The 11,685-nt window shown below is 44.2% G+C and overlaps 3 protein-coding genes across 3 annotated transcripts in view; 1 reads left to right on the top strand and 2 right to left on the bottom strand. All coding sequences in view use genetic code 11, as the record gives it.

Moving 5' to 3' along the window:
* EGR_08977 (hypothetical protein) overlaps positions 1-1,198 on the bottom strand; it is a gene marked incomplete at both ends in the record, with an annotated part of 1,420 nt that extends 222 nt beyond the window's left edge. Inside the window, 2 exons of the mRNA XM_024498226.1 lie at positions 152-545; positions 1,074-1,198. Of these exons, the coding sequence (XP_024347368.1) occupies positions 152-545; positions 1,074-1,198 (519 nt within the window). The remainder of the gene's footprint in view (positions 1-151; positions 546-1,073) is intronic.
* A 2,499-nt stretch (positions 1,199-3,697) lies between these two features.
* Positions 3,698-4,693, bottom strand: EGR_08976 (14-3-3 protein gamma-2; the record flags this gene model as incomplete). The annotated part of the gene is made up of 3 exons (XM_024498225.1): positions 3,698-4,040; positions 4,127-4,427; positions 4,618-4,693. 3 exons carry the CDS (start codon positions 4,691-4,693, stop codon positions 3,698-3,700), a joined length of 720 nt encoding a protein of 239 aa, XP_024347367.1.
* A 1,261-nt stretch (positions 4,694-5,954) lies between these two features.
* On the top strand, positions 5,955-10,893 carry EGR_08975 (ATP-binding cassette sub-family B member 8; the record flags this gene model as incomplete). Its single annotated transcript, XM_024498224.1, has 12 exons — positions 5,955-6,311; positions 6,344-6,496; positions 6,590-6,735; positions 6,946-7,021; positions 7,156-7,296; positions 7,366-7,451; positions 7,523-7,620; positions 7,735-7,913; positions 8,419-8,632; positions 9,914-10,372; positions 10,519-10,607; positions 10,816-10,893. The coding sequence occupies 12 exons, from the start codon at positions 5,955-5,957 to the stop codon at positions 10,891-10,893; spliced, it is 2,076 nt and encodes a 691-aa protein (XP_024347366.1).
* Positions 10,894-11,685: the final 792 nt, after the last annotated feature.

The following is an 11,685-nucleotide window of genomic DNA, read 5'->3' as shown; positions in this document are numbered from 1 at the left end:
TTAAACAAACGGGAATGTCCTTGGTTTGAGACAAATTGCACTTACTTACTTTTCTGCGGCAGTTGAACCGCCTGTCGTTAGCATAAATGGGTATAAGTTATCGAAGAACACAGACAAATCAAGCTGGAATGCAAAAAACACTGATGCTTACACTGTCGCGGTGTTTCTCACGGCACTGCGAACAGATGTTGCAATGACAATGATGGCAAGTATCCACTTCTTTCGCTCCGACTGGTCTCCTGCAGGTGCTGCAACGCATAGAGAAGGGAGGATTTTCCCTGATTCTCCGTTCACCAATCGACATCTCCTCCACACAGTCGCCTTTGTTCTTCGCCTGCTGCTTCGGCATCTGATCCTGCTGCGGCTCCCGTTTCATCGAGATCAGAGTGAGCTTCGCTGCAATAGTATAGTTGGGACGCAGCTCAGCCAAGTCGAACGTCGCATGACAACGGATGCAGCGCGCTGTCATCGCTCTGGCGTGAGGCAGCAGGCAGGGTCTCAAGCAGAACGTATGCCCGCATGGTGGGCTGTAGGGATCACTCATCCTTCTCGGCACAATCGAAAACACAAACAAGGTTCACTGATTTGATGCACAGGAATATGCCCTAGCCCGTCGGGCATGGCACTGTGGCCTTAACATTGGGCATACACATACGTGAACCTAGTACTCAACAGTCTGCCTACTCTGATTCACCCGCACAACCATTGTTGTAAAGGACGCCCTTGTGCGAGGAAATCCATGAGGCGCTGCAGAGGTGGAGATGCACGAGCGACCAACCGCCGGTTTGGGAGTAGTCACATCTCCATTCTTCCAGCCATTCATACTTGGTTCAACTTCCACCAAACGGCACGATCCCCTACTTTCTGCTCTTTAATTTCAGACTCATAATAGCAGTAACGGTTGTTTTATAAGTCAATTGATAACTGACATGTGACTGTGCAAAACGCTACAGCTGAATCACCCAGTGACCCATCCAGGTGACTGTCAGTCACCTGGCGAATAAGCACGGCCCCATTTCACTGTACCCTACCCGTGCCATAATAAAAAGGCAATATTTGCGCAAATAACTCACAAATTTGTGCACACACCACAAATGAGATCCGTATCAGCCGAAGCCATCGCCTTACCGACCCGCCCCTGATCGATGACAGAGTGCGGCTCGTGCCGCAGTCCCAAACTGGCAGGCGCTTTTGCCATTTCTATTTGTCAATTTTCGTGGCGGTTTAACCAATCAGGACAAAACAATGTTTAGTTCAGCCAATAACAATGTTATTGGCGTTAGCCACACCTGAGACCCAACACACATGACCCAAACCAGCTCCCTTTAATTAAAAAAACCAGATATTAGGTGCTATCTTGCATTTATATTCTTTCGTTCATTTTAAAAGCCTGGGCTTACTTACAGTTTGCCACCTTTTTTAGTCGCTTTTCAAGGTCACTGGTGCATTTGTAATTGGCTGCTTTAATGCTGATTGTGCTTGAAAACTCGCTAGCAATGTTAGGGGAAGGACTGTAAGTTTTGGCAATAATTTCCCCATCACCGCTTTTGAGTACAGTTTTGGAAATATAATCTGTGAGTTTTGGTGTAATACGCTGGCTTTTTGTTCGTTTAACGGTAGATTTCTGTAAAGGGGTCACATTGGACCTCCACTATTATACGTTCGGCGGGTGGGCTGGCCTTCGGGCCATGCTGGTCGCCGAAATATCCTTTATATGTCAATTATATATACTCTGCGCAAGTACTGTGTCCTCGTTCGTCCTCAGGGAAGTCTCGAGTTGCTACATTGGTGTCAATGGAAAGCGAACCCGATTCTAAAGGGCATCAATCCTGATTTCTACTGCTGGGTGATAATCCTTATCGGGATGAAAGAAGTGCATATGCTCAAATAGAAGGTCTGAAACTGACGTCTACCCTTGGCAACTGCCCAGTGCCGTGTTCTGCAGGAAAGATATTAACAACTGAAGCGACACTGGCCGTGAACCATCTGGAAGTTTCGTTGCAGAGTTCCCCTACCGTATCTGCATAGAGTTGTCGATAAAGTGAACTCGCGGTACCTCTTTCACTTCTCTGCCAGTTGGGTAAAGCTCGGATAGATATGGCCGGACAGATTTGATGTGAGAACAACGTGGCGAGGAGAAACAGGCACGAAATCCTTTCCCCACGGATCTGTGTGGAATCCTGTCCTTCTTTCCATAAATCTGCTTTTAGGCCAGTGATTCTGTGTCTATCTAGTACAATCCCCTATTCCTGGATCCAGTTTCCAAACTGGACGAAACTCCAGCTGCATTTGAATTGCCAAGAGGGATCAGTGACTTTGCGATGCGTGTTTCCTTACAACATCGACTACTTTGTGATAGCTGACGCTGGGGGCTGACCAAGGGAAGCGCGGGGGACGATGTTCAAAAGAGGAGAGGAATTATGTGATACGTTGGTTGTTTAACTCGCGGTTTTGGTGAAGAGCTACTTTGTCTTGGCCACTGTACCCCGCCGGATGGTCTGGTCTCTGGGTCGTATTGGTAGCCCTAATACCTTCTGTATGTCGAATATATATATATGTATTACCCAAGTATTGCGTCTTCATTCGTCGTCAGGAAAGTCTTGGTACGCTATAATCACTATATTTTTTGTGGGGGGGATGTTCTGTATTTTTTTTCTGGACTCAATTTGCACAGCCTTAGGTGGGAGGAAAATATGAGCTGCACTTTTATATCCTTCTTAAAATGATGTGTAATAGATTGCTGTTTAATTTTTGAATTTATGCTGTTGATTTTGTTCATTAAACTGATGGCTTGCATTTACCCTTTCGGGTGGCTTAAGGGATCTTGTCAATGTGAATCAAGCCGAAACCCAATCACGTTTCCATTAGGCCACAGGCAAGTGCCTACCTATGCATCCACTATCCTATTGTTTTCTTATACAACAGATGGCCTAAATTACAACTGTAAAGCAACTGCTAGCGTAATTCCTAAGGGGCGCTGGATAGAGAATCTCACTTCCCCAATAATTTTTCTCTCAAAATGTTTCATGTGCCCACCCCGCCACTGCCTTTATTTCCTACGGTATCGTTTAGCTCAACGAATCGCTAAAACGTATGCCTGACACTGCATTCCCACTCCATCCTTTAACGACTTCTCTCTACTGAATGATGCCAAAGGCCGTGGTGGTGGTGGTGGTGGTGGTTATCCTTAGCCTGCAGTCGCCCTATTCTCTCAGTGTTTCAAACACCCAGTCAGAATGTTGAACACTTGATCATAGAAGCCTGAATAACACATAACCCTTCTTATTTCATTTAACGAAAACAACATCCGGTCTTTCAATACTTTTGAACGTATTTGTTTCAAGTGCTTAGCACGTTCAATACAGGGGTATCAGAGGCAAGATGACTACCCCAGCTTAGGTGTTTTGTGGCCGTAATATGATTCCAACATCTGCACTATCGAATTTAACAATTTTTATGCTTCTCAACGGCCTATAGAATTTAAGCAGTTTTTTTTCAGATTTAGGACAATGTTCATGCTTCAATGCTTTGACCTCGACTAATCTCTTTGCGCCACTATTTGGTGCATACAGTTGTTATTCAATGATGAAGAAAACATTTCGCATAATGATTGCCGCATCTGAGGCAGGAAAATAGGGAGGGGCGCGTTAACATGAGAATTTGGAGGCATCAGGAATGGGGAGATATATCTGACTGTTTATTCGTTGGTGGAATCTTCAGCAGTCCAAATAGTGAGATTGTCTCGTAGAAGTTGAAGAATAACGGTCACCTCGGATTGACACTCAACATCGGCATCATCAAGTGCTCTGAGAGCTTGTTCCAGTGCCTCTCTTGCCAGTAGACATGCTGCAGTACGGTCGCCGACGATTTCGAATAGGAAGACGGAGTGGTTGAGCGAGAGTCCGAGACGCACCGAATTTGCTGGTGTGAGAACATCCTTTGCCAGTTTTGAGGCCTCGGTGTACGCCTTCGCAGCCTGCATCTGATGCTCCATCTTCTCTCCGTCTACTTCTGCCTGATAGCGGTGATAATCTCCACGCCTATTAATCCACTCAAAGCGATAATAACTCGTCACTTCCACCCCACTACTTTTTTATCCCAGCCTTACAAGGTACTAGCAACTTACATCTTTAACAGGAAGACTCCATCCTCATCTCGAGTGACAGTTTGCTTCTCCAGAAGCTGGATGACCTCTTGACAATGGCTTAAAATTTCATCTTTTAACTGTGTCCGAACTCGACGTACTAGACCAGCTATTGTGAAGTTCCTTGCGTTGGATAAAATCTCCGGCGTGGCACGCCAGGCAGTGCGAAGTCGACCGGTGTTGTGTTTGTACGCGACGGAGAGACGATTTCGTTCATCCATCGATAATTGCTCCTTAGCCGCATCACGCAGCTGCACCACAGCCTTCACTTCTTTCACCATTTCTAAAGAAGAGAAAGAGACGTCTTCATCTACATCTCATAATTCTTGCCCAATCCCCATCCCCCCTGTGAGTTGTCAAATGGCAAGGGGTGCCTCTAGTTTGAATCCTAGGCTCGTCGAACCCGTTCGCACACGTTTCGGAGGGAACGGTGAATGATGGATGGGATAGAAGCATGTGAAGGTATGACTCACCGGAATAGAGCTCCAAAACCTCGTAAATGCGAGCGAGCTCGTTGTGTTCCGTCAGTGCGCTAGCCGAATCAGTCATCGAGCGAAAATAGAGGCTCTGGCACTGATACGAGCGCATAAATAAGTTGGTTGGGCCACGCACTTTCTCACTATCTGGTGAGGTCATACAGAGCGTGTTATGTATTCGATTGGCTGGTGTAGTATGCTGGCTGTAGGCCTATCATTTTATGGTGCTAATGGATGCTAGCACCCCTTTAGGTGTCTACAGGGCAAAGTTCATCTGTCCTTGCGGTGTTATGTGGGCGGTGAACTAATCATGCCGCGGCTAAAAGACCGTATTTTGTACAAAAGTGATGGGTTAGTTCAAGCAACATCGCGTTTTCTTAGGCTGAAAGGCGATGAGTTACCCTAAGGGCAGGCAGATTATAGCAAAACCGTTTTGATTCTTCGACAGTTGACTATACAAATTTGGGCTATAGGGATATCACAGTTTCCTTTTTAAAGTAAATCTGCAAGAAAAGAATCACTAATGTGCATTTTGGTGGCATTTTTTATATCTCTGGGATGGAGAAGTTGAATCCCATGCATGCAGTGGAGGTACGTAAAATACGACTAGGTAGCAACTAACGAGTAGAGAATTTAGACTCCACACTATGTGTTATAATGATTTTGTTGAGAGGAATATTTGTGGATACGTTAAAGCAATACATTTTTTTTCACCTATCCAACCGAGTATTTTTCAAACGAAATTACCATTTACGTAGCAGATGGACGGAAAGGTAAGAGTAGGGGAAAATTTGGAGGAGTCATAGCAACTATAAGGTGAAAAAAATATATTTGCTCTAGCACACCCTTTTTATTTTTGTCGGAATTGCATAAGAACTCCCACCTTAACATCACACATTTGCAACGCTAAGTAGTACTCAACAAACGCGGATGAGAAAAATGGCACTTTGTCTCATGGTTAAGTTGATGCACGTCAGGATTAGCAAAAAAAAATTGCAGCCTTGTTCGAATTGGCTTTGATTTTCGGTGTCAATTGGGAGCAAGCAAGTTCATGAGCAAGTAAACCTGCGCAAAATTTTCCGAAGCATATAAGAAGCTCAATAAACCAAAAAAACCCTTTTAAAGAATAATATGCCTTTTAAAATCTAGTTTTTAAATAAATTTTGTTAAAACTGCCCAAAATGTTGTTTATTTAGAGGAAAATGAAGTGATAAGGCCAAGGCTGCTTTAGTTGACCATTAGAAAACCGGCGTATTCGAAATGACTCTTAGCTAAAAGTTGGCCCAGTTAGCCTTTGTTATGCAGCCTCAGTTCGTACAGCACCGTGTTCGATTATGTCTATGTATCGATATTTGCTAGGTCTGACAAAACCGATATTAATAAGACCTTATCGACAACTTTATACTAGGTTTTCGGACATTAAAACCGTGAATACAATTCGACTGCATGTCAGACGGAACTTCCGGTCTTACGCCTCTTTCAGTTTATGTGCAGCAGGTGTTGCCGCTGCATTTTCGATCCCATCCCAAATCAAAGACGGTTTGACCTTTGAAGAATCATTGCAATCACTATCCGGCCTTGAGGCGGCAGTAAGGAAGCCAGATTTAAGTGTACCAGCGAATACATTCACCCTAAAAACCCTATGTTCTCTCATTCTTTCCGACCTAACATATTTGGTTTTTGCGGTTCTGGTAGGCGAAAAACAGCATATTTTTACTTTAAGGGTGCATTTGGTGCAGCTTATTACAATATTCGTATTCCTATACTGTTGGGCGATCTTATTAATGTCCTTGCCCAATTCGCACATCCCCACTCCATTCCAGCGTCTGCCCTCAGGTCACCTGCTCTTCGCCTCTGTGGAGTTTTTTCACTTCAGGTTGGCCCCTTTACCTGGATAAGTCGCCTATTCTCATTTCCGTCAACTGTCTGTGGCATTTCCACTCTGAACGATATACTTCCCCCATTGTAGTCACTATGCACATTTGCGTATATTGGCTTCCTGGCAACTGTAGGTGAGCGTATTGCTTGTCGTTTGCGGAATATGCTCTTTGAGCATGTAATATACCAGAAAGTGCGCTTTTTCGATGAAAGGACCTCTGGTTGGATTATTGAAAGGTTTGGATTTCCTCTTGTTTTTTCGTTTCTAATTTTAATCTTTTTGCTTTAATGGATTTACAATGGGAGCATAAACTTACACCGTTGTTTGCTAATTACCCTCCTGATCTAACGTCTCTTGTATTATTTGGGGAATAGTCTTATGCCCTGTGTCCTTTTCAAACCAGATACCAAATTTTTTGTGGACATTTATTTTTACCTTACTTTTAGAATAACAGCTGATGTACAAGACTTCAAGAGCTCTTTCAAATTTTGTATTTCTCAAGGTCTTCGTAGTGGAGCCCAGGTAACTCATCCTCCTCATTTGCATGGCGTAATTCCTGGCGCTTCTTTGGGAAAAAATGGATTTTGCGGTTAAACGGTCGTTCAGTAAACGTGAAATCAACCCGCTATAAAAAAAGTCACTTTTGGATTCTTCAGATCATTGGATCGGGTATTGCCATGTACATGATATCACCAACACTAACCGCCGCTCTAATGGGATGTCTTCCACTTGTATTCTTCGTTGGCGGCCTAATCGGTAACCAACTGCGTCGCATGAGTCATGTTGCTCATGACAAGGTTTGTCCCCTATGTACTATGCCAACGCTTCTAATTTCAATTATTTAAGTAATGTGTATTTTTCTACAGAGTAATGCAACCACCGAAATTTCAACGGAGGCCTTCACTCACATTCGCTCCGTCAAGTCACTGGCAATGGAAGATCAAATGGTGGAGTAAGCCTGATTCTCTATTATATACTAATCAGGACGATTACTTTACAGAATGTCTGATTCATTTTGTTTAGGCGGTATCGCCAGGGAACGAGCGAGGCATGTCGGTTACACGAAAACCTGGGCTATGGAATTGGGTGCTTTCAAGGCCTATCCAACTTCGCAGTGAACGGTAAGTGGGTAGAATCGAAGAAGCCAGCGTTTTTTCGGCCTTTTTGAGGGGTTTGCCTAAGGAAAATCCTACTTTTTTTCGGAAACGTAATACACCTTTTCTTTCCTGGTAAAGGATTGGTGCTGGGAGTGCTCTACTTGGGAGGCAACCTAATAAATCGAGGCGACATGGATGCTGGTCAACTCATGGCTTTTCTGGTGGCCGCACAAGCTGTCCATCGATCTCTCACCCAAATCTCCCTCCTCTTCGGCCAGGTTATCCGAGGCAGCTCGGCTGCTGCGCGCATCTCTGAGGTGAGTTGTTTGTGTGATTAAAGTGGAATTGGCCATTTCCATACTACAATAATTGAGCCAATTTGTTATCTTTGTAGAATATTAGGCATCGCTACGTTTTTCTCATAAGTCCTTGTTCATAAGCAAAACTCATTTATTGGAATGCACAGTGCGCAGGGCAATCATTCTTTAGTTCTGATTTCATTCACGTCTTTTATTTGGGTTATCAACTAATCCTTGGTATCCAGGGTGGTGGTAGATCTTCATATTTATTAAATGGTTTAAATTTGTTCTGCCTAGAGCCCACTTTTCACTTGTATTTCTGCTAAGTCCCCCAAAATTCGACCATTTACAGCAAGTGCCTTCTTTGAGGCACCAATGAATGTGACAGGGTATTCCTCGTAAGGACGAACAGCACTGTAGAAAAATACATTTATAGGAGTAGAGAATATTTGCGTAATTGAACCAAGCCATATTTTAGTGGATGCCCCAATTCCCCCACCTTACTATCAGCTTGGTGTTGTAGCTCCTCTCCTATCCCCCCACCAGTGAGGCGCTAGCCTACAAAAGTGGTCTTTGCAGGCTCCCTTCGGTAGCCACCACAGACTCCGCTCCTGTGATCCGCTTTGAAAATGTCACCTTCAGCTACCCCAATCGCCCCGAGGCTATGGTGTTTAATGATCTCAGCTTTGAAATTCCTGCTGGCAAAGTGGTTGCACTTGTGGGTGAATCCGGTGCAGGTTAGTTGGATTACTGCACACTCTGCTTTTCATTGTTCAATAATGCCAAAATTGGTGTAGTTTTCGTGTTCTCATGTCTATGACTCTGACATCTGTTTCTGTATTAACCGATCATGAAAGCTGTTTAATTGCTCAATTAGTTTGAAATGAAATGTAGAATGGAGACTTTAACCATCATAGACACGTAAAAGTACGTTACCATGGTAGTAGTTGGCCGACACGCAAATCGCGTTTGGACTATTCTAGTGCGGACATCTTCATCCAAGAAGACAATCAATGGTTGTAGCTTGTGCGTGCAATAGAACGCGATGAGTAAAGAAGGATAAACTCTCTCATCTACAGAGGAATTAAAGCTTATCTACAGTGAGACGGTGTCAACGTTTCAAAGACAGTTGGTCGTACGTATGTATGTCATTGACGATTTTCGCCGCACTAAAAATGGGCTCCTGCAGCGTTGACAGTCATTAAGTGTAATAAGCATTCGATCATATTATAGAACGCTTGATCTTGGAAGCCTGATGTAGGCACAGACGAAATCTTCCATGACAATTGCGAGCACAACACGACCATCTGCAAACATTTTCAATTTCGGAAAATTGACCCATGCCGGGTAGTGCTAAGGTGTAATTCTTTTGATAAGCACAATAAACTTGAATGTGACATGGAGCTGAATTAGCTTTTTTGACATCGGGGAGAAGGATTTTCTGAGTTCGAAATTAAAACGACTATCAGAGCAGTGAAGGCATGCGGGATCGACACTGATGGCGCAGCGAAGCTGGTTGACCTGGGATGATTTAGTTGTACTACATAGTTAGACATCGAAAAAAGTGGAGAAATACAGCAGCAGAGATGTACTTAGCAGTAAATAAGTATTTTTTTAAGTAAGCCCCAAAGTCTCGGTTTGGCTTGAATTAACTGAGTAAACACTCAATATCAGCATTCAGTAAGGCTGATATCCGTCTTGGTGAAACTTCTAAAGCCATGATAACTTCTGTACTGCATTTTACACCTTCTCTTCACGTATCATTGGTGTTGTAGGAAGCCCTAAGCCCCGCGTTGGTAGTCCATGTAATCTTTACTCTGGAGAGCTGGATCAACTGTGTGTGAATGAGTGGAATTGCACCAGGACACACAAGTAAATCTCTGAAGTCAGGCCTTAATAACTATCTCTACTTTGATCATAAGGAAGCTAGGGAGGTTCCTTCTCAGGTGATGGAATTCGCCATCGGAAAGAAGTTTGACGGTCTCGTCTGTACTCGATTCCATTCATAATCAACATAGGTAAATCGACGGTATTGGCTCTGCTGGAGCGCTTCTACGAGCCCCTTTCGGGTCGCATTACTCTCGATGGAGTGGACATTCGCGCCTTTAGTCTGATGGAGCTGCGCGGTCGCCTATTGGGCTACATCAGCCAGGAGCCCGAGATCTTCCATACCACTGTGCGGGATAACATCCTTTGTGCCCGTCCCACAGCCACGAAGGCCGAAATTTTAGCTGCGGCGTTGGTTGCACAGGTAGATGCCTTTGTACGAGATCATCTTCCCAAGGCCTATGACAGTATAGTGGGTGGTGGCTCCAGCTCCAGCTCTGCGGGTCTCAGTGGGGGCCAGCGACAGCGCCTGGTGATTGCGCGTGCAATTCTCAAGAATGCCCCTATTCTGCTGCTTGATGAGGCCACTTCAGCACTGGATGCAGAGTCAGAATTTCAGGTGCAGTCGGCACTGCAAAATGCCATGCAGGGTGAGGGTAGTTTTTTCTTTCGTGGACAGTTTTTGTTTGGTAGCTGTTTTCTAAGGTTGTTGTATTGTAAGCGTCTGATCCAGAATTCTACTAGCGTTGAATTTATTGGTCCTTGGTTTTATTTTCCCTTTTTCTTTCACTAAAAGGCAGGACCGTTTTAATAGTCGCGCATCGACTGAGCACAATCCGTTGCGCCGATGTCATCATTGTTATGCATAAGGGTCGTATTGTCGAGGTGAGCTCCTCCATTTCGAACCTTGGTGTTGTACACCTTAAAGTACGTCCTTTTTGCCTCCAATCTGTTAACTTATTTGGGGTGTGTTGGGTGAGAGGCACGACAGACTTGTATTTTTGCTCAACTTTCCTCGATTTAGTAGCAGTAACATTATTCTGGAACTTTTGACCTGTGAGAATTATTTGCATTTTTTTTTCTAATTTTTCAGCAAGGAACTCATGAGGAGCTGATCAAAAGAAGGGGCCGCTACTACAAGCTTCTGCAACGCCAAGGCAAGGATAATTAATGGAGTGCCTTCTCCTGATCTGTGATATACCTCTTTCCACAATTCCTATGTAGACCAATGGACTAATTGCCTGTACCTCCAGGGTGAATTAAGTAAAAATATTGAAGAAATGTGAGAAATACTGGAATATCCTGTTTTCTGGATCCACCGGCGCTTGAGTAACCCTCCGAAGCATCTTGAAGAGGGTTCGGTGGCATAGAAGCCGAGCAATGAAGTGTCTTGCGTAGTTAGGCTCTTGTTTTGGACGTTGATCTTGGTGACCGCAGTCGTGGTACTTCTACATTGACCATCCCAAATGTACTTCAGCTCCACTTCAACCAACTGTGAAATGGGAAGGATAAATCGCAATAGACGTTCTAGCAAGTGGAGGAAGTTTAAATTCAGCGTTAGGCTTGTATTTGGTAGCTTTTTAAAACCGCATTAAGGATTCACTTACTAAGTTTTGTCCCGCAATGAAGTGGGTCCTCAAGGGCTTTCTTTTCTATCGCGTTTCGGATGGTTAAAGGTACTGGTAACGCACATTGGAAAAAATGAAATAACTACTCAAAGTAATTAGTGAGGTCGTAATTTGAAGGCCTGTCATCACCCAAGTGACAAGAAGTTAAGTCGAGATTAAACAGAAAGACAGAGCAGTGGGAGGCTATGGCGGATGGTCTCTGCCGAAGCATTGTGATGGAGAGGTACTGCGTGGCCTTCATACGTAGAGGCCTTACAATCTTAACAAAGTGTGGCTAATCCATTAAACCTGTTGACGGAGCCTTGGCTTAGCATAGGACTTCTGAAAAGGACAAA

Source organism: Echinococcus granulosus (assembly GCF_000524195.1).
Source record: "Echinococcus granulosus chromosome Unknown EG_S00126, whole genome shotgun sequence".
In the NCBI taxonomy this organism is placed as follows: domain Eukaryota; kingdom Metazoa; phylum Platyhelminthes; class Cestoda; order Cyclophyllidea; family Taeniidae; genus Echinococcus; species Echinococcus granulosus.
Note: the sequence above shows the minus strand (reverse complement) of the source record. Positions and strands in the feature narration are given on the sequence as shown.